This window comes from Anguilla anguilla, chromosome 10 (genome assembly GCF_013347855.1).
Source record: "Anguilla anguilla isolate fAngAng1 chromosome 10, fAngAng1.pri, whole genome shotgun sequence".
Taxonomy (NCBI): Eukaryota; Metazoa; Chordata; class Actinopteri; order Anguilliformes; family Anguillidae; genus Anguilla; species Anguilla anguilla.
In genome coordinates, this window is record NC_049210.1 from 56,141 (window position 1) to 81,957 (window position 25,817).

The window sequence follows — 25,817 nt, forward strand, 5'->3', positions numbered from 1 at the left end:
GGGTGGAGTGCATGAACGCTTCCTCTATTTTAACCTCTTAGGGGAAGGACTAAGGTCTAAAGCTCTCCTTCCTGGCATAAAAGGATCTTACACTTCCTGTTCTGCACCTGACTAAGCACCACTGCTAAAACAAACTGTCCTTTTCTCTACAAATACCACAGGAGCAGATATGATTATTTATGTTTTAACATCAAAGCCCTGTTTATTTAAGAAGCACAGTTACAATGCATTTTAAAACAATGCCAGAAATGTACAACAAATGTTTTCCTGCCACTTTTGGGAATTATTTCACATAAAAAGGACGGTTTTGAAACTAGCAGGAACCTGGGAGCTTATTCAATTATTTCAAAAGAAAATGCTTGTTATGACTACAGATTGTTTTTGTATCGTGAATTCAAAGCACATTGGAGAGCCGCGGCCATCGGCAGCAGAGCCATTGTTGCCGAGCAGCACTGAAAACAAAGGCTGCGTGCTCGCTGCCCAGGAGATGGTGACAGTCAGTCAGTCGCCCTGCCACAGGACCCTCAGATCGGCTCGGGCAGACTCACTACGCGATCATGCAGAGATGGGGAGTTTGCACAAGGGCAAACAAAGCAAAAGAAAATAGACAGAACATGAACAATGGGGGAAAGAAGGAAATAAACTGATCTCATCGGCTCACAGCACAGAACTGAATGGAAGCAGAGTTCACTAGCCCTGTTTCACTAGCCATCAGAACACCACTGCTGGCTAAATCTGCCCTGTATCAGCTTTTTAAAAAGGGACTCAGGAACACAAACTGTGTCCATCATAGTACAGTTCTAATTTCATCACCATCAGGGAGATCGTCTGCTTCTGCCTCTGCTTTGGGGATGCCAGGCAGGAGAGGCAATCCCTGTAAGGAAATAAAAGCGAACCCAGAGAACTGGCTGGAGTAGCTCTAGAGTGAGTCAGAGGGTGCCGGAGATGAGGAAGAGAGGGTAGCGCTCTGAGCTGGTCTGCTTAACTTGGCTGCCCTACAGCCAGTCCATCCACACAAGCAGAACAACAATAGCACCAGACTTTCGGGGCATAATCAGTGAAAAAGGAAGGCAGCTGTGATCTTTACTATAATCTGTGTCTTATAGGATGTCAAATACAATCTGGTCATGAGCTGGTGGAGCAAGAGGAGAGTAGGAGGAGAGCAGGAGGAGGAGCAGGAGGAGGAGCAGAGCAGGAGGAGAGCAGGAGGAGGAGCAGGAGGAGGAGCAGAGCAGGAGGAGAGCAGGAGGAGGAGCAGAGCAGGAGGAGAGCAGGTGAAGGAAAAAGAGGGCAGGCTGGGTGGCACACCTCCATGGCTGGCCAATCAGAAGCAGAGGACAAGCTACAGGAAGAGACCAAAAGTCAAAGGCCAGAGGTCCGTTCCAAATGGAACAAATATCCAATAGTTCCAAAGCCAGGTCCTATTACACCTTTTTTCCTGCCAGAACCAGACACAAAAGGACAAATGAAGTTCTGGGTCCAGTTCCAAGGCATAAGGGAGCCAATATTCACACCACATACAGCTTAATTAAGCTTAATTTAGCCTTTGCATCACCACTGGAACCAGTACCAACACCAGAAATCTAGGCAGCGAGCAATTTTTAGCCATTTACAGAAATAAAATTTCATGAAAGTTCACAGTCTGCTTTACTGTGAGAGACAGGCACAGTCTGTGTTGCTGTGAGAGACAGGCACAGTCTGCTTTACTTTGAAAGGCAGGCACAGTCTGCTTTACTTTGAAAGACAGGCACAGTCTGCTTTACTTTGAGAGACAGGCACAGTCTATGTTACTGTGAGAGACAGGCACAGTCTGTGTTACTGTGAGAGACAGGCACAGTCTGCTTTACTGTGAGAGACAGGCACAGTCTTGTTATGGTGAGGAAGAGTCAGTGCCAAAGCCTGTTGCCAGTACGCCCGTAATTAAGATCCCCACTGATGATACACCCATAACCCAAAACAGCAATTTCATTTTGCTGACAGACTGCATGCGTGCACGTGTACACAAACCTGTCTCACGGAATTTTTAACCCAGACAAACCACAGGTCACAAGCCATTTTCACCACTATAAATACATAAGAAAACAAAATAAGACAGGGCTAACAGTCAACAAAAACAAACAAGTTCTCAGAGCACAGGTAGTTTGTGTCCATACTAAATATGTGCAGGGACTATGCGCAGTTGTGGAGTGGACACATTACACACTGCGGGTAAATAAAACGCTCAGCTGTGCTCTTCCACGAGAGGAGCACATTACACACTGCAGGTAAATAAAACGCTCAGCTGTGCTCTTCCATGCTTTCCTCCAGCAGTGCCTTCCCAGCAGCACTGACGCATGAACGTGTCATTCTCTCGAGAACTCTAAACCCACAGCACAGTACCTCACTGCACACAATGAGGCAAACACACGCACAAAGAATGATAAATACCTCAAGTAAAAGACAAAAAGGACAACTCAGGTCTAAAAGCAATATGTGGGTATATTGTGTAAAAAAATTAGCCCGTATTTTCAACATCAAGATGAGATCACCTGAAACCATAATCATAAGTTAACAGAGAATAAGTGTGTTAACTTAGCAGTAGCAATTTTATCAGGATGCTTTCATGATGAACAGATGATCATTGTGTTGACTTAGCAGTAGCAATTTTATCAGGATGCTTTCATGATGAACAGATGATCATTGTGTTGATGGTGGGGGTTGGTGGGGGAGGTGTCAGAGTGCAGTGGGGGTGCCCCAGGGGCAGGAGGAGCATGGCGGGCAGGGAGGGGCTGTGTGGGCACATTCCTACCCCTCCCTGCCTCAGATAAGCTCAGCCCCAGGGACCCTCTAATTACCCAGGACAGAGGCACTGGCATGACTCACCATCACCAGGGCAACCATGGAATCAAAAAAAGAACACATACTACAGGGTGATCTAGTCTACCGTGCAGTTATTTTTCCCAGAAACCCCTGGACCACCCACCTTACAGGCTGCAAGTGTTCTGATTCGAGGCTCTATATGTCAGGCACTGTCAGGAAGTCTCAGGATGAAGATGTGATCGCCATTTTGTGGAGGCAAAAGAGGGTACATGCCTAAACCTGAGCATGATGGGGTTTTTTAAACACATTTTTACAAAGCGTTTGCAGTCTGGTGGTTTAAAAAGTTCACTGATCGGAAACCCATATTCATTGTTTTCCACTTCAAACACACGAGGCTGCTGTGTTACAAAGGCACAATCAACCCTAAAGGGCAAATAAACCCACCCCACGAAATCAGGCCCCACACTGCCCTTAACCCTGCACTGCTGCTTCACATAGCCAACTGTTTCCACAGCCTTTATCCTAAAGGCCACACCCTGTTTCTACACCCTTTATCCTAAAGGCCACGCCCTGTTTCTACACCCTTTATCCTAAAGGCCACGCCCTGTTTCTACAACCTTTATCCTAAAGACCACGCCCTGTTTCTACACCCTTTATCCTAAAGGCCACACCCTGTTTCTACAACCTTTATCCTAAGGGCCACGCCCTGTTTCTACACCCTTTATCTTAAAGACCACGCCCTGTTTCTACACCCTTTATCCTAAAGGCCACGCCCTGTTTCTACACCCTTTATCCTAAAGGCCACGCCCTGTTTCTACAACCTTTATCCTAAAGGCCACGCCCTGTTTATACACCCTTTATCCTAAAGGCAACAAAACACTTCACTTAGTCTGCCTCGAGCCATTGAGAGCAGTTGCCACCCAATGAAGGTAAGACTTATGTTGGCCTAACACACACAGATCACTCTGACGGGCTAACACACACAGATCACTCTGACGGCCTAACACACACTGATCACTCTGACGGGCTAACACACACTGATCACTCTGACGGGCTAACACACACTGATCACTCTGACGGGCTAACACACACTGATCACTCTGACGGGCTAACACACACTGATCACTCTGACAGGCTAACGCACACTGATCACTCTGACGGGCTAAGGCATACTGATCACTCTAACAGTGTGTGTTAGCCTGTCGGTTATACCAAGCAAAAATGTCCAGCTTTCCAAACTTTGAGGAATAAATATGTCCAAATTGAGGAGGGAAATTGTCCCTGTATGATGCCAAAAAAGGCTCATGTTTCTAAAATTTCTCAGCTGGACTACTGTAATGCTTTTCCTCCTGGCTGCACTAATCTGACCGTGGAACATACAGAGTGCAGGTTCTAGGGTTCTAACACACAGAGTGCAGGTCCTAGGGTTCTAACACACAGAGTGCAGGTTCTAGGGTTCTAACATACACAGTGCAGGTTCTAGGGTTCTAACATACACAGTGCAGGTTCTAGGGTTCTAACAAGAACCAAAAAATGTGAATATATCCTGACACTCACGTCTCCTCATTGGGTGGCAGTTAAATTTTGTTGACTGCGAGTTTCCTCTGAGAATACTAAATGGATTTGCTTCATTGAAATTCTGAGCTTTTGCTCACATGCCAAAGAAATGCACATCTAAGCCAATCACACAATAAATCCAGAGTAAAGGACAGAAAGGGGGGGGTGGGTAAAGGACAGAAAGGGGGGATGGAGAGTAAAGGACAGAAAGGGGGGATGGAGAGTAAAGGACAGAAAGGGGGGATGGAGAGTAAAGGACAGAAAGGGGGGATGGAGAGTAAAGGACAGAAAGGGGGGATGGGTAAAGGACAGAAAGGGGGGATGGAGAGTAAAGGACAGAAAGGGGGGGGTAAAGGACAGAGAGGGGGGATGGAGAGTCAAGGACAGAAAGGGGGGATGGAGAGTAAAGGACAGAAAGGGGGGGTGGGTAAAGGACAGAAAGGGGGGATGGAGAGTAAAGGACAGAAAGGGGGGGTGGGTAAAGGACAGAAAGGGGGGATGGAGAGTAAAGGACAGAAAGGGGGGGTGGGTAAAGGACAGAAAGGGGGGATGGAGAGTAAAGGACAGAAAGGGGGGGTGGGTAAAGGACAGAAAGGGGGGATGGAGAGTCAAGGACAGAAAGGGGGGATGGAGAGTAAAGGACAGAAAGGGGGGATGGAGAATAAAGGACAGAAAGGGGGGGTGGGTAAAGGACAGAAAGGGGGGATGGAGAGTCAAGGACAGAAAGGGGGGATGGAGAGTAAAGGACAGAAAGGGGGGGTGGGTAAAGGACAGAAAGGGGGGGTGGGTAAGATCTGCGGTTGATTCTGTGCTACATTCACATGGCTGACTATCAGGGTAGCACAGCCCTGAAGAACAAACAGAGTGGAACAATGAGGGGAAAAGGCTGACAGGAGCAGCCAGGCTGAAATACTGCTGCCTGGGCGGGGGGGTGGGGGGGTGGCCAGCTTCCTGCATCGGGGGGGGGGCAGCTTCCTGCGTGGGGGGAACGGCTCTCCCTGGGCCCCCCCCACCACCTGCAGTGCTGCTCACTGAAAACATAAAACCCACAGAGCATTCAGCAGGATGTTTCCCCACACCTGTGTTTTACTGGGTGTGTGTGTGCGTGTGTCCTCCTAAACATCAGAACCTTTTCCTTACCATCTACTTCCTTCCACATCCATCCCCTCACTAAGCTCAGGACACAGCCACGTGCACATCCATCCCCTCACTGCACATCCATCCCCTCACCGCACATCCATCCCCTCACTACACATCCATCCCCTCACTGCACATCCATCCCCTCACTGCACATCCATCCCTCACTAAGCTCAGGACACAGCCACGTGCACATCCATCCCTCACTAAGCTCAGGACACACAGCCACGTGCACATCAATCCCCTCACTGCACATCCATCCCCTCACAGCACATCCATCCCCTCACTACACATCCATCCCCTCACTACACATCCATCCCCTCACTGCACATCCATCCCCTCACCGCACATCCATCCCCTCACTACACATCCATCCCCTCACTGTACAACCATCCCCTCACTGCACATCCAACCCTCACTAAGCTCAGGACACACAGCCACGTGCACATCAATCCCCTCACTGTACATCCATCCCCTCACTGCACATCCAACCCTCACTAAGCTCAGGACACACAGCCACGTGCACATCCATCCCCTCACTGCACATCCAACCCTCACTAAGCTCAGGACACACAGCCACGTGCACATCCATCCCCTCACTGCCTAAGGCTCATAAAACTCACTCTCCACAAGCAGACATGAAGCCTCAAGTTGGGAGCACACACCTGCATCAGACTCCGTTTGGCCCAGAAGCAGGCGGGGGTTTGAAGGGTGGGGGAGGGTGAATGGAGCTACAAGCTGACATTCCAGGAAGGTAAGTGGCTTGTAGAACAAGGCACTGAACACACACATTGCTGACGGCCGTGCCTTCTCTGCAGAGTCGCCCGACACATTGCAGGAAATGTATATTGTTCTGTACAAGCTGTTTCCCCACTAATACTGAACAATGAAGTGGTGGTGCTGGAGGGGGGCACTTTTTCATCTTCTGCTTTGAGATCAACAATGTGAAATGGTGAGAAAGTGGCCAGTGGAAAATAAATCCATCTCTCAGAAGCCCAAGCACAATGTGCCCATTTGTCTTCTGACAATGGCAGGCGCAGAGGCTGCGGCTTTTACCCAAAGCAGGGCCATGAATGACCTCATTAAAAAACTATCAGGAATATTTCATTGTTTAATGAGGGAACGTAACTATAGACTAATATGTGAAGGAGGACCTGCTAAGAATAATCCACTCTTTTCCAGTAAAGAGCCTTTGGGTTGTGTTTTTAGGTGTAAAATGGACTTTCCAGAATGGATGCTGTGCTAAAGGGCTCTCGTCTCATTTATGAAAAATGCTAAATACAGTGGATTTAATTTTTACTGTTAAAGGAAAATGGAATGTCCAGCCTCTTTTTGTATATTTTGTTTCATTAAGATAGGTAGGAAGCAGAGAGGGTAACAGACAGAGAAGGGATCACAGCTCAGAAGGTGCTATGGTGGGAGACCAAAGATTTGGCGCCACATCTTCCCAAATTACGATAAAATCACACAGGCTCAACTCTGGATCTTAGTGGCATCCTGCTGTATAAGAGCAGAGTAATATCCTGCTGTATAAGAGCAGAGTGATATCCTGCTGTATAAGAGCAGAGTGATATCCTGCTATATAAGAGCAGAGTGATATCCTGCTGTATAAGAGCAGAGTGATATCCTGCTGTATAAGAGCAGAGTGATATCCTGCTGTATAAGAGCAGAGTGATATCCTGCTGTATAAGAGCAGTAATGTCCTGCTGTATAAGAGCAGTGATATCCTGCTGTATAAGAGCAGAGTGATATCCTGCTGTATAAGAGCAGTGATATCCTGCTGTATAAGAGCAGTGATATCCTGCTGTATAAGAGCAGAGTGATATCCTGCTGTATAAGAGCAGTGATATCCTGCTGTATAAGAGCAGAGTGATATCCTGCTGTATAAGAGCAAAGTGATATCCTGCTGTATAAGAGCAGAGTGATATCCTGCTGTATAAGAGCAGAGTGATATCTTGCTGTATAAGAGCAGAGTGATATCCTGCTGTATAATAGCAGTGATATCCTGCTGTATAAGAGCAGAGTAATATCCTGCTGTATAAGAGCAGTAATGTCCTGCTGTATAAGAGCAGTGATATCCTGCTGTATAAGAGCAGAGTGATATCCTGCTGTATAATAGCAGTGATATCCTGCTGTATAAGAGCAGAGTGATATCCTGCTGTATAAGAGCAGTGATATCCTGCTGTATAAGAGCAGAGTGATATCCTGCTGTATAAGAGCAGTGATATCCTGCTGTATAAGAGCAGAGTGATATCCTGCTGTATAAGAGCAGTGATATCCTGCTGTATAATAGCAGTGATATCCTGCTGTATAAGAGCAGAGTGATATCCTGCTGTATAAGAGCAGAGTGATATCCTGCTGTATAAGAGCAGAGTGATATCTTGCTGTATAAGAGCAGAGTGATATCCTGCTGTATAATAGCAGTGATATCCTGCTGTATAAGAGCAGAGTAATATCCTGCTGTATAAGAGCAGTAATGTCCTGCTGTATAAGAGCAGTGATATCCTGCTGTATAAGAGCAGAGTGATATCCTGCTGTATAATAGCAGTGATATCCTGCTGTATAAGAGCAGAGTGATATCCTGCTGTATAAGAGCAGTGATATCCTGCTGTATAAGAGCAGAGTGATATCCTGCTGTATAAGAGCAGTGATATCCTGCTGTATAAGAGCAGTAATATCCTGCTGTATAAGAGCAGAGTGATATCCTGCTGTATAATAGCAGTGATATCCTGCTGTATAAGAGCAGAGTGATATCCTGCTGTATAAGAGCAGTGATATCCTGCTGTATAAGAGCAGAGTGATATCCTGCTGTATAAGAGCAGAGTGATATCCTGCTGTATAATAGCAGTGATATCCTGCTGTATAAGAGCAGAGTTATATCCTGCTGTATAAGAGCAGTGATATCCTGCTGTATAATAGCAGTGATATCCTGCTGTATAAGAGCAGTGATATCCTGCTGTATAAGAGCAGTGATATCCTGCTGTATAAGAGCAGTGATATCCTGCTGTATAAGAGCAGTAATATCCTGCTGTATAAGAGCAGTGATATCCTGCTGTATAAGAGCAGAGTGATATCCTGCTGTATAAGAGCAGTGATATCCTGCTGTATAAGAGCAGTAATATCCTGCTGTATAAGAGCAGAGTGATATCCTGCTGTATAAGAGCAGTGATATCCTGCTGTATAAGAGCAGAGTAATATCCTGCTGTATAAGAGCAGTGATATCCTGCTGTATAAGAGCAGTGATATCCTGCTGTATAAGAGCAGTAATATCCTGCTGTATAAGAGCAGTAATATCCTGCTGTATAAGAGCAGTAATATCCTGCTGTATAAGAGCAGTGATATCCTGCTGTATAAGAGCAGTGATATCCTGCTGTATAAGAGCATCGAATGAAATTGAAAATGAGGCTAATGATTCCCTGCACTGGACAGCACACACCGGAACTATACGATACAAGATTAGCTTGATTGCAAGCAATGCAATTCAGACTTCCTTGTTTAAGCTAGGGGGAGGGGTGGCTAAACTGGTGGCAGGAAGGCCACTACAACAGTCCCGATGCTTAAAGCCTTGTCCTTGTGGGTTTGCAATGTTTGGGACAGTGAGTTTCACAGGAAATAAACAGATTCTATCATCAGGTTACCCACAGGCCTGCATTCCATACTCTACCCTTAGCCTTAACCTAACCTTTCTCCTTACTGAACCCAGCCAGCAGGACAGGACCACAGGGCCTCAACATGCCCTAAACCAAACCCTTAGCCTAATCTTTACCCTTACAGAACCCAGCCAGCAGGACCTGTTCCGTTCCACCTTAGACTCTATTCCACTCTACCTTAGACTCAGTTCAATATGAAACATCTGCAAACTGAAACATCCTCAGCACTGATGCCCTTTCCAAACATATCACAACAGTCAGCAACTCTCTCATTCACTGAGGGCTTCTGTTCCAGCCATTCTAGCCATAATTACAGGCAAACAGACTTGCACAACATGTTTGCACACGGCTATGAGCATGTTAACTATGCAATTCACTCAGGAAAAATATATTTTTGTCCCTCATTTAGCGAAGTATTTCCAACTTTGTGGCCACTGCCAGCATATATAAATGATGAAGTGGTGACCCTTCACACTGCTTGCATTGCCTGAGTACCAAAATTCTGAAAACAATTCAGTGAATCACTGCCAGAACTAAATCAATTGAACCATGATTCCAAGTACAAGAGGAAATGATCGACCTGAAGGAGCCATCAACAGCAGTGCCTGGGAAGCAGGGTCACTTAAGGAGGAGGAAACGGGGCGGGGGGGCGGGGGGGTTTGAGCCGGGTCACGTGAGAAGGCATTTATGGTAGCGGATTATGTTGTGTCCGTGTGTGTGTGTGTGTGTGTGTATGTGTGCGAGCTGTAACTCACCCTCCTCTTCAGACGATCCCGCTCTCTCAGCGTCAGGGTGTCAGCCTTTGCGATGACGGGGACAATGTTCACCTTGCTGTGAATGGCCTTCATGAACTCGACATCTAGGGGTTTCAGCCTGAGAAGAGAGACACACACACACACACACACACACACACACACACACGCATCATCATCAGCAGCACACACATGCAGCGAGCAGGTGTGTTTGGGCAGGTGTGGCCCCCAGCTCGTACCCGTGTCCGAAGGGTGAGATGAAGTAGAAGCAGCAGTGAACACGGTTGTCCACGATGTGCCGGCGGTTGAGCCCGCTCTCGTCGTGCAGGTAGCGCTCAAACTGGTTATCAATGTACTGGATGATGGTCTTAAAGCTAGGGACACAGAATGGACACAGAGAGCAAAAACCCCTAATCAACTGAAGAAAATAGCACATTTCCTGCAGGTGACCACAGGATTCAAACCCCACTCCAGCAGAAACACCGATGGGCCTGTTTTTGGGTACAGTCTTTCAAAATCACATGGCAGGAATAATGAGCTTAATCCGATGAAGGTTAAACCATGTGTCCTTTTTTTAAGGGTAGTATTCGTTGTGGCCATGGCCATTTGAGTAGGCCTGAATGGATTCACATGGTGGTTAAATAATACTGACAGGTTAAGCAGAGTTTACTGGACTAATTTTTTACTTTTTTATTTAACCAGGGTAGGTTCACTGAGCACGGATGCTCTTTTGCAGGAACGCCCTGCTTCACACTCATACACATTCGCACCTGGGAGCTGCGCAGTACAACCAAAATCCTCTACTGTTGGCCACTGAGCAGCTCCACTGGAGGGAGAGAACATTTTTTTAGCCAATTAAATCAGGGGATGATTAAGTTTTTTCGAGAGCCAGATCTGGGATTTTAGCCAGGAACCCCCTACTCTTTGCGAATAGTGTCGTGGGATCTTTAATGACCACAGTGAGTCAGGACCTCGGTTTAACGTCTCATCCCAAAGACAGCATCTCCTACAGCACAGTGTCCCCATCACTGCACTGGGGCATTGGGGTTTATTTGACCAGAGGGAAGATTGCCCCCTGCTGGCCCACCAACACCACTTCCAGCAGCAACTCAGTGTTCCCTGGTGGTCTCCCATCCAAGTACTAACCAAGCCCACACCTGCTTAGCTTCAGCCAGTCGGTAGGAGCAGAGTGCGTGGTGGTATAGCTGCTGGCCAAATATCATGGTTATCATAGACTGTCCATTCAAACAGACTTTAGTGGACTTTGTCCTGGTACAGCACCAGTACCATCTCCAAAATATGCTGCAGGGACTTCATTGAAGGTCCAAATGTTGGTTTTATTGTCCCAGAATTTACAAAGCCAATCAGATATGAAATAAATCAAAGATATTAAACATATATCTGTGCGAACAGTAGTTCCAGTGCATGGATGGGCCCCATGGTACATGAACTATTAAGGCACTGCAAACAGAACCTGTCCTGTTACCTGTCCCAGCTGAGCCAAGTCAACGGCCCACATCCACAAATCATCTGGGAAGAGGAATTCTGATCTGGTGGCAGGTTCAGCTTTAACTCACAGAGGATAAGGATAGTAAACAGGGAAAACCTGATCCTCGATCAGCACAGAGATGCTTTATCGGTATTGGTCCTGGTCTGTGGTATGGTTAGGGGACGCAGATTGGCTGTGATTGGCCAGTCTGTGGTATGGTTAGGGGCGCAGAGGTCTGTGATTAGCTGGTCTGTGGTATAGTTACGGCCACAGAGATATGTGATTGGCTGGCTGAGGCTTGGCCGAAGGAATAAACAGCCATTTCAGGACAATCAACAGGAAGTTGCAACTGAAACAAAACTTCCTGCCTGAAGCCATCAGAGGGCTGGGGGGCAGGGGGGCAGGGGGGATCCACGCTTCTGCCAGATCCCATTCCAACTCCCCCCCCAACACATACCCCTCTCTCACTCGCTCCATATTTCTTTTTCTTGCCATTTTTCTCCCATTTTCTCCCCAATTTAGTCATTATACCAATTCCCCGTGTGTATCACGGTCCTGGTCGATGCACATCTTTCTGTTGATCTGGGAAGGGCGTAGACTACCACATGCCTCCTCCGATGCATGTGGAGTCGCCAGCCGCTTCTTTTCACCTGACAGCGAGGAGTTTCACTAGGGAGAGCGTAACGCATGTGGAGGTTCACGCTATCTCCCCTAGATCCCCTCCCTGCTGAACAGGTGCCCCGACCATTACATTACATTACATTACAGGCATTTAGCAGACGCACTTATCCAGAGCGACTTACACAACTTTTTTACATAGCATTTTACATTGTATCCATTTATACAGCTGGATATATACTGAAGCAATTTCGGTTAAGTACCTTGCTCAAGGGCACAACGGCAGTGTCCTATCCGGGAATCGAACCTGCAACCTTTCGGTTACAAGCCCAGTTCCTTACCCACTGTGCTACACTCCGACCAACCAGTAGGAGTCGCTAATGCAATGATCAGGACTCGTACCCTCATCGGCTTCCCACCCGTGAACACTGCCAACTGTGTTCGAAGGAACGTCTGACCAAGCCGGAAGTACCGCTGCCAGGGGCTGAACCCGGGTCTCTGCGGTGGTAAGCGAGTGCTTTTACCTCTACACTACCCTGCCGTCTGCCCTCCATCTTTCTTTCTGGGTCTGTTCACACAGTCTGTCAATCACTGGTCTGCTTCCCCGGTAGTCTCTGTGGGGGCCTCAGTGCAGAACTGGCTGGCTCCTAGTTCAGGCTGTCAGGTTTCTCATATAAAGCACAGTGAGTGCAATCTGCAGGGGTACCTGCTGATGAGTGTGCTTCTCCTTTAGTCTGTGTGGGAGACCTTTCCTATAACACAAAGGGCTCCTGGCCAGTGTTGGTGGGAAGAAAGCACTGCTAGATTAATAAAGTTGTTTTAATCACATATGTAGGCACAAACTATTTTAGCAAATGCTCCAATTCCCCACACACAGCTGGTGAGGAGGGGAGCCGTGGGGGGGGGCCTGTACCTTTATCCATGGTGCCACGGCTTAATGCCGAGGCTGAAAGGAAAGCGAGGTGCTGGACATTCTTAAGAGGACGCTGGCGAGACCCAGCACATTCTGCAAGGGTGGGGGGGGGGGGGAGGACGCTGATGAGACCCAGCACATTCTGCAAGGGTGGGGTGGGGGGGGGAGGACGCTGGTGAGACCCAGCACATTCTGCAGGGGTGGGGGGGGGGGGGGGGGGGGGGGGGGGGACGCTAGCAAAGCAGGGATGGAAATTAGGGAGGATGCTGGGAGGCGATGCACGTTAAACTGACATTAGAAATGATAACCTACAGCAAAAGCAGGAAAATGGCAATGATGAATCAATCAATGAATGGAGCTAATCGGCTGACCTTAGGTGCACAATTTGCCCCCTTATTACCACATCTGCCCCCCTTACATACCACATCTGCCCCTTAGGTATCTGTCTCTGGACGAACATAGGAATACTGTTGTGAAGTAACTGGCATAGAAAAGGCACATTGTCTTGAATTAGTTGGTTACACGAAGGGATATTGTTGCTAAGTGGTTGGTAGTAGATATATGGTTAAAGAGTATACTGCTGTTAAGTGCATTTGAACAGAAAGTTCTTACATACAGTTTTTACATGGTTGGTCAGAAAGAGGCATATGATTAGAGAGAAGAAAATTGTTGTTAAGTGGTTGAGTAGAGAGGTTTATTGTTGATAACTGATGATCCAGAAAAGGCTCACCAGTCTTGGCTGTTAATAGCATCACCATAACCAGGCGTGTCCACCACTGTGAGGCGTAGTTTCACCCCCCGTTCCTCAATTTCCACAGTAGACGCCTCAATCTGGACGGTCCGTTCAATTTTCTCTGTAGGCCAGCAAAGCAGCGCATACCAGTTAGGGTAACATCTCTACACCCCACCTCCATATCCCTATACACTTCCTCCAAACTCTAAGCCCAGCCCTAACCCTAACCCCACCTCCATATCCCTATACACTTCCCCCAAACTCTAAGCCCAGCCCTAACCCTAACCCCACCTCCATATCCCTATACATTTCCCCCAAACTCTAAGTCTAGCCCTAACCCCAAACTCTAACCATCCACAATGGACAAAATGGTAGCTTCCAGCTACCTGAGTTTGAGCAGGACTCAAATCATCATGAGCTCATGTAATGTAGTACTTATGTTTGCAAGCTAACAGTAGGTGTAACACAATGACTATAAAATGTGTACATAGGTATGTATGCATGTATATATAGATGCAAAAGTATTGGTGGATTGTTGAGCAGGCAATAACCAAGAATTGCTTTTTTGATTTTATGGGAAGACTTGCATACTATTATTCACCTATATTTAACCAGGAAAATCTTACTGAAATGAACACTCTTTTTCAAGAGATTCCTCTTACCTGCAGCGATGGGGATATAGCGCTCAGGGTAAAGGTCCGTCAGAAACAGGCTGTTGATCAGAGTAGACTTCCCCAAACCGGACTCCCCTACAGAGCCAAGGACATAGGCAGAGCTCGGAATGGTGATTACAAGAGAATGGGGGCATAATGAGTCAGAACCCACTCAACCCCTATGAATCCAGAACCCACTCAACCCCTATGAATCCAGGTCCCACTCAAACCCCTATGAATCCAGAACCCACTCAACCCCTATGAATCCAGACCCCACTCAACCCCTATGAATCCAGACCCCACTCAAACCCTATGAATCCAAACCCCACTCAACCCCTATGAATCCAGACTCCACTCAAGGAGAAGTTTATAGTGATAGGGCTTGGGGGAGGGGTTTAAAGTAATAGTGCATGGGGAGGAGTTTAGTGATACCGCTTTGGGGAGGAGTTTATAGTGATAGGACTTGGGGGAGGGGTTTATAGTGATAACGCTTGGGGGAGGAGTTTAGTGATAGCGCTTGGGGGAGGGGTTTATAGTGATAGGACTTGGGGGAGGGGTTTATAGTGATAGGACATGAGGGAGGAGTTTATAGTGATAGCACTTGGGGGAGGGGTTTATAGTGATAGCGCTTGGGGGAGGGGTTTATAGTGATAGGACATGAGGGAGGAGTTTATAGTGATAGCACTTGGGGGAGGGGTTTATAGTGTTAGCGCTTGGGGGAGGGGTTTATAGTGATAGGACTTGGGGGAGGGGTTTATAGTGATAGGACATGAGGGAGGAGTTTATAGTGATAGCGCTTAGGGGAGGGGTTTATAGTGATAGCGCTTGGGGGAGGGGTTTATAGTGATAGCGCTTGGGGGAGGGGTTTATAGTGATAGCGCTTGGGGGAGGGGTTTATAGTGATAGCGCATAGGGGAGGGGTTTATAGTGATAGCACACAGGGGAGGTCCAGACTCACCCACAACCATCAGCGTGAACTCAAAGCCTTTCTTCACAGACTTCCTGTGCACCTGGTTGGGCAGGTTAGCGAAGCCCACATATCCTGCTGCCTCAGGAAACTGCCGGAAACACAGGGTGCAATGGAGTATCTGTACACTAACCCCAACCCCAACCCATCTCTACACTAATCCTAACCCCAACCCCAACTCATCTCTACACTAACCCCAACCCATCTCTACACTACCCCAACCCCAACCCTAACCCTCACCCTACACTTCACTACAGCTGCACTCAGACCATGCCACACATTTAACCAACATGAGGCATTCCAAGTCAAATAACCATCAGTAAGTCTTTCAAAACTATTCAGTGAACAATTCCTAAAAGCAAGCAGACGCTTCCACTTTCTGAAAAAAACTTCTCAATATTTTGCTAGTCCTGATTTAGCGTCTGCCTGAAGCTCCTTCCCTCCCTGAGCTTGTTATTCATACGATATGTATCCAGAACTCTTATGTCAAAGAGAAACCACATAGAAATGAACAACACAAACAGTCCAAATGGGTGTTGATAAAGGAAGCTCTGCTCAGGTGGCTGGATTTGGGTCCCAGTCCTACTCACCTTCCCTTTCTCTCCAGACTGAGACATGTCCCCTGAACCTGCAAACACACAGGCAGTCAGAACACGCCCACACCCCAAAGCAAATATATACACCGACCCCACCCCCCCAGCACCCACGCCCCAAAGCAAAATATACACCAACCCTACCCCCAGCAGTGACCCCGAACCCTGAGCACCGACCCCACCCCCCAGTGCCAACCCCACCCCTGGCACAGATGTGGGTTCCGTGTCAGGCTGGTCCCTGAGTGCTGATAAAGAGGGAGCTCGGAGGGTCTATTTCATCGCCGCTCCTGGAGAACAATGGAGTTTATCAGCAGAGTTCCTCAATCTTTCCCTACGCATCCCATTCCAGCGTGTTAAGAGGGAAAGCACGCGCCCCGTCTCGCAATCAGGGGTGCAGGTCCGCCCTCCACAGGACCAATTCTGTGGTGACTGACAGGCCAGCAGCCAGGGGGGACTGTGGTACATGCCAAAGGGGCGGACTGTGGCCGTTCATCACCTCCTTTCCCTTTATTTATTTATTCCTTCCTCACTGAACCAGAAAAACCCCACTGAGACAGAAATTACTTTTACAATAAAACGCTATGTTACAAAGACAAACCATGTGACCACAACACACTGGCACGAGACGGGTGTGTGAACAGGAATTAGCAGCGGATTAAAAGCAGAAGCACACTACACTGAAACAGGTGACTGAAACACCTAGACTGGAGCCAAATGCACTGGCGCTAGTGAGCAACATCTCTCATTACATTACATTACATTACAGGCATTTGGCAGACGCCCTTATCCAGAGCGACGTACAACAAAGTGTATAAACATAACCAGGAACAAGTGTGTTGAAAACCCTAGAGGGACGCACAGTTCCAAGTGCAGGGAACGACCGCGTAGTTTAACTTGGACCCTGTAGGTTAATCTGATTAGCACAACAAACAGCAACAAATCAGTCTATGCAAATAAAACAATCAATAGTTGAGTAGGCACAAGTGCAATAACTAAGTCAACTAAGATAAACAGCTTACCTAGCCACAACCCTAAGATTACATAGTCAATTAGAGACTACAGGGAGGTAGGGAGGGATGGGGAGAGGTGCAGCCTGAAGAGGTGAGTCTTCAATCTCTCAAATGAAGTGAGCTTCAAAAAAGCAGGCCAGGTTTGGCCGACTGAGCCTACATGAGAACGAAAGCACTCAGGAATTATTTTTGCTAGCTAGATTCAAGCAAGATGACAACTGCTCAGTTGTCACAAGCAAATAGGTAACGGTCGATATTAAATAAGTAATACATTATTTAAAACTTTTGTGACAGCTTGTACTTAAAAGCCTTTTGCAAAAGATTGCAAGATTTTCAGGGCACAATATTAGGCTATTGATTTAGGAGTTAGCATACTGGGTTAAGCCAGCATAAAGGCAAACTACATTGTATTCATTAGCACGTCGGCTAATAAACTAGCTGCATTATAGTAGCAAACGGACTTTAAGTATAGTAAACTGACTTTAAGCAAGCAGACTACATCCACTTATGATGACTGAGGCCTGTAAGGTGAAGCACAACAGGGCATAGCTGGCACGTTGAGCTGCATTTTTCACCGAAACAATCAATGCACACTGACAATATACTCACAACAAGCACAGAAGTGGGAGACTTCCTTCATTTGACTGTAAAGTAAAATGCTTTCTGGAGTTTATTCTTACAAAATGTCATGCATAAATAACTTATCACTGCATGTTACATTGTCAAAAAACCTCACCAAATTTAGCAATCAAGAGTTCAGGTGGAACACTCCCCTTGGAAGTCCTCCGAGACCTCATGTGTTCCCTAATTACTATATCGAAGTTGTGCCTTTGCACCCTAAACACTACAGTGTGTTTATATGCCCTTGCACCCTAAACACTACAGTGTGTTTATATGCCCTTGCACCCTAAACACTACAGTGTGTTTATATGCCCTTGCACCCTAAACACTACAGTGTGTTTATATGCCCTTGCACCCTAAACACTACAATGTGTTTATATGCCCATGCACCCTAAACACTACAGTGTGTTTATATGCCCATGCACCCTAAACACTACAGTGTGTTTATATGCCCATGCACCCTAAACAATACAGTGTGTTTATATGCCCTTGCATGCACCCTAAACACTACAGTGTGTTTATATGCCCTTGCATGCACCCTAAACAATACAGCGAGGTTATGTGCCCTTGCACCCTAAACAATACAGCAAGGTTATGTTCCCTCCCAGCATAATGTTAGCTCATGCATGCAAATGACCAGCGGTAAAAAAAAAATTTAATTAGTACAATAGTCCTGATCCAGAACTAAGCAAGCAAGGTGAAAAACTGGCCCGACTCAAACAGACTGACAGAAATCTAATTCATGCTTTGCTTTCTCCTTTTCTCCTCTAAAAAGGAGGGAGGGGAAATGACACTCTTTGATTTATGGTGAAAGATGTCTCCTTTCACACTTTTGTCCCGATCATGCTGATAACATGCAGAAAATAAGGGGTTCAGAGAAAGTTTAAGGGGTTTGTCAAATAAAAGATGTCTTCATCATTTGTGAGCTCTTTTTAGGTTAATCTAATTAAAGCAACAGCAAATGACTTATCACTCTTTACCAGGTTGGTTTCTTTCTCAGTAAGAACATTTAGTACATGAAAGGGTGTCACTACAAAAGTGTACATAAAGGGACAGGAAAGAATGGACCAGAACACAATAAGCAGCTTGCGCGACCCAAGGGGCTTCCCTGATTCAGCCGAATCATCCCACTCAAACAGGAGCTATGCACCAGTGACTATGAGGACAGTCTGCAGTAATTATGCCAATTGGCTGAGATATGAAGCAAAACTATTTTACTGTCTCCTAAAAATGCAGTCAATTACATTTAATGTCGTGATCCGAGATACACAGATAAACTAGACTCGATTCGCTCATTTTAAAGCGTTTTTTCACCATTTTAGTGCTGTCACTGGGGAGGGTGATCTGGAGCCAAAGGAATTTCTCGCACTGGATGCTTTTAACTCGCACAGAAGCTACAGAAATTTGCAAGAGGCCCTTAGCCATGGCACAGCAAATCTAACAGACTATGGACGTAGTTTCCTCGAAATTATCTGAAATGGGCACATTAATCGATAAATGTCACTTAACTGCTGCCAAATTGCAGAGGTATTATTAATTGACAGTCCTATCAAACCATTGGTACGATTGCGCCAACGCCAAATCAACATCCCAATTCCAAGAACCTATTACCGCAAAACAGCCTACGTCTGAAAGTTACGGTTACCTTAAGCGACCGAGCGCGTTTAGCACTCTACATATAAACAGTTATAGCGCAGTGGTTACTCTGCCAATTATACTGAAATCTCAAAATTGTCACAACCTTTAGATTTGGGGTGCTCCATAGTTAACATATGGACATAACTATGGACATTTTGGTCTGGTACACAGTATTTGGTCCCAAAAACACTTTAAAATTTCCAAAATACGTCCACACCCAGTTTCGGGAGAAAAGAAAAAACACTATATAAAGACAAATTGAGCAATCCTAAAACGCCACGCGCTTCAGGACAATAGATTCAAATAAAAAGAAAGAAAACACTCTTATAGGTCTATTTTTAATATCAGTGTAGCGAATTTTGCAACATTCAACATTTCTATGAATACACTTAAAAGTTTTCCTGGACAGCTTCAACTTCTCGCCGCAGCAGTAACTGATTACACAAGTGTACATTGTTGCCAAGTTTGTGTGTTACTCTTAACGCTGCAAACAACAGCAATCCAAATGAACTTGGTTAATGTGTTGAATCCTTACCTCTGGGAATGTATACGTAAATAAATTACTTTAGATTAGATTTTTCTCACTGCTGCAGTCTATCCCAGGCCAGTCCAGGGATCCGGAACCTCCCAGATATATTCCGCCCTTATCCCATAATGCCCATTTTCTGTTCGTGTGGGTGGGACAGTAAAGAATGTCGAGAGACTGAAGCCATTACGGCTCTAAACCCGAAGGCGATGCCATTTTAAGGAGACGGAGCTCAGAGCCAATATGGCTTTCATAGTCTCCACTTTCGCAATCAAACGTCTGAGTATTTATAAATGTTACCACAGTCTACAGTCACTTACACGCATGCATAAGCGAATAAAATTCAATTTTATTTGTATCGCGCTTTTTTTTTGAGAGAACTGTCACAAAGGCACTTTACAGAGTAGCAAGACAAGAGACAAAAACAATACACACATAAGCCACTTTCCAAATAACGAAACCAGCAGTTCGGTATGTTGGTATGGTTTTTTTTTTTTTTTTTTGAAACCACGACGATATTCTTTGTTGATAACATTCATTAATAGCCTTTAACAGAACATACTGCATTTTATCTGAAAAACTGATGGAAGTACGAATACTTTGCTGGTCGTGTCTCCTTGTATCATTCCGATATGATCAGGCATGCAATTGCCATCAAGTAGCTACACGAAATTTTTAAGAAGTGTACTTTCTCTTTTTTAAATTTAAATATCATACGGTTACAGTTTTAGCGTATGTTTTCGACTGGCACGGTTTTCGCGTGCAATGAAGGATATTGTAGATATTTACAGAAGTTTCTGACAACCAGCTGGCATTAGCCTGGCTGGTAAAAGGGCATTAGGGAATTTGTGATCACGAAAATACACTCGATTCAAGAAAATACACAGTAAGAAAGAAAATGCACCCTAAGCAAAAAAAATACACTCGCATTAAGAAAATATACTCGAAGAAAGAAAGTACACTCAAAGCAAGAACCTACGCTTGAAGCAAGGAAATACATTCGAAGTAACTCCAAAACCGTTTGTATAGTGCCATGTTTCCAAAGGCTGTACACATGAACAGATTAATTTTATAGCATTAATCCACCGTCATAAACAAAAATGGGGGCCCACAGAGACTTCTTATGTGTAGGGCCCAGAATTTTGTGCTACACCCCTGATTACAGCAACATACAGCAATCACACATCAGACAACAAGTAGATCAAATTAGATAAGTACAAGCAGTATTAAAAAGATCAGTGTTTAAGAGTTTAAAATCTTCCATTTGAATGAGAAATTCTAAGTTGTAAGCTTTGTAGGTTTGTAAGACTGTGACGGGGTGGGGTGTGCATCTTTATAGGGAACAGTGGAGCTCCACTGGATTAGGGCATCTGCTGAGCTTTTCTGATTGTAACAACATCCTGTTTAGTTTCACACCTGCATTGAAAACACTGAAATGCACCAGTTCATTCCTAGAGGCTCTTTGGCCGGAGAAGCACAGGATGTACCACAGGAATAAATAATCAGTTATTAAATACAAGTATAGAAGGGTTTGTGGGAGTGGTTCTTTTTTAACACACCTCTCTCAGTCTCCCCACAGCGCCCCCTGTTGACCAGTGGCAGAATATTTACTGTTTATTCCAGCAGGAAATCTTTCACATGCCGATGGAATGGAAACCTGTGATCACAAACATTAATAAAAAACCCAGAGATTGTGTGTTATGCTGAATTCCTCTCTTTGATCCATTTTATGTAACGCATGTTATAATAATAAAAATATAGTCGAACAGCTGACAAAGGTTAAGGTAAGCTTACGAGTAGCTTGGAATTCATTTGTGACCAGGAAGCAAACTAACAAAAGCCAGGCAAAATATATTCCAGAAATGCCTCTGATGTAAAAATCCTAGAGATTTTCTTTTACACAGAGAGCTAAAGGTATCCGAAATCCAGGAGGGATGTTCCTAGTAAATGTTCATGCAACATTTCTGACTTTGATAGAACCGTTTAGGAATAGTACATGCATAAAATGCATTCCAAGAGTGGCGAATATTTTCATCATACAATCTTACAACCAAATGAAAATTTGACTGGAATGTTTTCCAACATTTCTTACATATTTAATAAGCTCAGACAATTCAGAGAGATTCATCCTAGTGTCCCTTGTCACGTATAATGTTTTAAACCAGTGGTAACCAAACCTGTTCCTGGAGATCAGCCAACCTGTAGGTTTTCATTTCAACTCTAATTTGGCACACCTGAGTCTACTAATCAGCAGCTCAATGAAATCTCTAGCTAATGAATGATGTGTGCTTTGTTATGATTGGAGTTAAAATCTGCAGGACGGCAGATCTCCAGGAACAGGGTTGGTTACCACTGTTTTGAACTATCTCTTTTTCTAATAATTCACAAATTTACTAACCTTACACATTAGACTTCTTCCTATAGGTAGAATTTAATTTGACCAACTGAGCTCCGAGACCACAAAGGCGACTAAGGAGAAGAAAAAATCAAGGAAATACATTTGCAATGGTAACGTGAGACCAGCCATATCATCAGATTACGAAGCATAGGGACTCGTTGATGAAAAAAGACTATGCCTATATAAATATTGACGTACAAGCAACTTAGTACTTTACAGTGAAGCGAGTTGTAGTACCATCCAAATCGATGAGAAAAGCTGCTTTTGTTTGTTTCTTAACGGCCAGTTGTTGCGAAGGAAATAACCCACCATACAGACCAATCTGGTGTGTGCGTATTATAAGTGTCTGTTACAAGGAAGCTGTTTCTTTTCCATTAATCACTTGGGAGCATCCAGAAGATCAGGCTATGTCAACGCAGCAAGCTAATTCGCTGAACATATTTAAGATTAAACTCTGAACTAAATTAAAAACTCAAACACGTTGAAGTGTACATTTAATTTATTTAATAAATATTAAACATCATTTAAAATGTCTAAGGTCTCCCCAAAAGGACATTGTTCATTAAGTTATTGACCGTGTTACATTTATCAAGTGTTATATTCCTGGCGACTCCTCCACTGTCAGTTTCAGAACTGCATGCTGAGGACATTATGTAATATGGTCACACTCTCGGCTGCCCCACAGGGCGCTTCGTAAAAGATATTAAAGATATTAAAATGTATTTACTAAAATGTATTGAATTATTAAACAAATGAGTAGGCTATATTAAAATATTCGCAGTTTAAATGAAACTATTATATCAGCGCAATGTATCGCACGCACTTGTTTCCCATGGGTATAGAGCAGGCTGAGATCATTTTCTCCCCTTGATGGGCTCTAAGCACACAAGAAAACAACTGATGCGGTTTAGAGAAGACAAAGCCCTGCGTTACAAAGCAAAGCTACATGAATCATAATGAGCAACATACTGTACATCTGTACACTAGGATGAACTTCTGAAGATGGTGCTAAACTATTTAAGAATTTTAATCATTATTTGTTTAATATCGACTGGTGCTTGAGGCAGACAATTAAATGTTTCAAGTAGAAAAAAACATGTAATCAGTTAAACAGCTGATTATATAGTTGTGCTGTATCAAACGCATTCCTGTCTGCTATGACTGCATGTTTAAACGACATTAGCAATAATGCAGTGAGTGTAAATATAAATTAGCCGTCATTATTGTATTAAGTGGGCAAGGATGTAACCCCTCTTTCAGAGAATGTTTTTACAAGCTGAGTAAATTCCAGGACCGCGCGCTGTAAAGTTCATCCTCGCGTCTCGTGCCCGTCCTGCGGCTGCACGGCCGGCGCCGTTATTCACTGTCAAGTAACCGCTCTCTTCCAGCGCAACCTCCCTTTGTCCCCTTTCTTCTAGTACCTCTGCCCTTTCATTGGCCAAGAGGGGATACGATACAACCTGATTGGTCATAAGTTTTTCCTCTGTGTTCAACACTTGCAGTGTCGCCCACCCCACCAACTAAATATCCGGAGTTCTTTATCATTGTGCTCCAGTTTGAAATACACCTTGGTTTGAGCGAATAAGACAGAGCTGCATTATAGGAAACAAATACGGGAGAGCGATGTGCCCTTAAATTAAACGGAACACGTTCTTCACAACTGAGGAAAGAAGATTTTAAATAGTTGTGATTTCACTGAAGAAGTATCTGGTTAATACAATACCCGTGGAGAGAAGCAAGAACCATTCAAATCTTTAAAAACAAACAAACAAAACAAAACAAAAAAACAAAACAATATAAAGTGAAAATGGTTTCCGCGGGTTTGGAGATCATGGGTTTAGCGCTGTGCGTTATCGGCTCGTTACTTGTGATGGTGACATGCGGTCTGCCCATGTGGAAAGTGTCAGCATTCATCGAAAGCAACATCGTCACCGCCCAAACCAGCTGGGAAGGACTGTGGATGTCCTGCGTGGTACAGAGCACGGGCCAAATGCAATGTAAGGTGTACGACTCGGTGCTCGCGCTCACCACTGACCTACAGACTGCGCGAGCACTCAGCATCATCTCCTCCGTACTGGGCGTATTGGGCTTGATGGTCACGATTGCCGGTGCGCAGTGCACAAACTGCATCAAAGCAGAAACAGTGAAAGCTAGAGTGGTAAACGCCGGTGGGGTGATCTACATCATAAGCGGAGTGTTCGCCCTGGTCCCTTTGTGCTGGATGGCTAACAACATCATCTCGGACTTCTACAATCCTAATGTCCCAACGTCGAAGAAGCGAGAGATTGGGGCCGCGCTCTACATTGGATGGGCGGCCACCGGACTGCTACTGCTTGGCGGTGCGATGCTGTGCTGCTCCTGCCCCGCGTCTGAAAACTCCTCTTATTCAGTCAAATATGCGCCAACGAAAAGAGCCACGCCGAATGGAGACTATGATAAAAGGAATTATGTTTAGCTTTCACTCCGGCACCTGTTTAATTAGTGGCTATCCGTTTCATCTTTTGACATAAAATGATCTTCAACGTTTTGCACCTGAAATTTGAACTGTTTGAACTGAAAATTATGTAAAGTTTTACAGTTCAGCCAACTCGCATTATAATATACAAAATTACGGAGACCGTTGTAACCCGCTTATAGTAGACACGTTTTGGAGATTGTCCAACTATATGTCGAGCATATCCATACAGTAGTGATATGACAGAAACACAGATGTTTGTATTTTAGGTACCTGCATTTCTAGTGCAGAGCTCGTGTCATGCATGTTACATAGAAACTTTTGTTGGATTTTAGCTTTAGCGTTTTGAATTGTTCACCTTTGTACAGACTATTCGAGATGTTTCTTTTCAGAAGGGGAAGGGGTCAACGCTGAAAGAACATATATCCGCTTCATTTTATATGCATTTGTGAATACAGCCACGACGTGAATAGCCTACGCTGTACAGCTTCTCGCAGCAAATAGATATCTTATATTTCACATGGATTTTCTGAGATAAAATATAATGTCCGTAATGGCTGGAGCCCACAGGGATCTGTTTTTGCCTGAATTTGTGTGTTCAGGATTTCCCTCCAAAGGTTTTAATGAATATCCAATAGGGTCGCGATCAAGACAGCGACATTAATTTGCAATTCAGTATAAACCTCAGGTATGTTTAAAATAACGGGGAATACATAAGTATATTTTTCTTTTCTTTTACCAGAAGATGGCAAACAATGTTGTTAAGTATTATTGTAGGATAAAAATACACAAGCATATAGCCTAGGTTACTTGCGTTGTTTAAATTGGGAATACAATGCCGAATGTGTAAAAAAAAAAAAAAACTCAACTGTGTTGTCTGTAGTTCAGGCCTTTCCAGCAAACTGCATTCTGTTTCTCTTCCGGAAACATTTATTTTTGTATCTGACGAAAGTTATGCTGTACTTCGGACTCATTTGGTTGTGGTGTTATTATTATTTTTTAGAAATAAACATACATTGTAATTACCCGTTTGTGTATTTGGGCTGTGCTGTTATATTTAAAAAATATATACCATAAACTAGTAGCCTATTATAAATAAAACAGCTTGTTGTAATAATGAAAACAGAAAAGAAAGCAGTGGTCAGGTTTGGGTCGGATTAGGCTGATAATGTAGAATAGTGTTCTCCTAAAAATAAGCATTATAGCGGATACAACAGTCAAACAACTATCAGGGTAGCTTACTTTATCAGGTTGGTACTTCAGCTTGGAATGGTATTAAAGTTTTTACGCTGGGTATGGTAAAACTGG

At 44.7% G+C, this 25,817-nt stretch overlaps 2 protein-coding genes across 2 annotated transcripts in view; one reads left to right on the top strand and one right to left on the bottom strand.

Moving 5' to 3' along the window:
- Nucleotides 1-19,816, bottom strand: part of zgc:63587 (uncharacterized protein LOC393431 homolog) — a 32,356-nt gene extending 12,540 nt beyond the window's left edge. The window contains exons 1-7 of the mRNA XM_035436132.1: nt 19,666-19,816; nt 15,859-15,896; nt 15,260-15,359; nt 14,311-14,397; nt 13,646-13,769; nt 10,135-10,269; nt 9,899-10,016 (exon numbers count right to left, since the gene is read on the bottom strand). Coding sequence (XP_035292023.1) covers nt 9,899-10,016; nt 10,135-10,269; nt 13,646-13,769; nt 14,311-14,397; nt 15,260-15,359; nt 15,859-15,885 — 591 coding nt within the window. The 5' untranslated portion in view covers nt 15,886-15,896; nt 19,666-19,816. The remainder of the gene's footprint in view (nt 1-9,898; nt 10,017-10,134; nt 10,270-13,645; nt 13,770-14,310; nt 14,398-15,259; nt 15,360-15,858; nt 15,897-19,665) is intronic.
- Nucleotides 19,817-23,569: 3,753 nt separating this feature from the next.
- Nucleotides 23,570-25,534, top strand: cldn5a (claudin 5a). The gene has a single exon (XM_035435753.1). It carries the CDS (start codon nt 23,862-23,864, stop codon nt 24,507-24,509), a length of 648 nt encoding a protein of 215 aa, XP_035291644.1. The 5' UTR covers nt 23,570-23,861; the 3' UTR covers nt 24,510-25,534.
- Nucleotides 25,535-25,817: the final 283 nt, after the last annotated feature.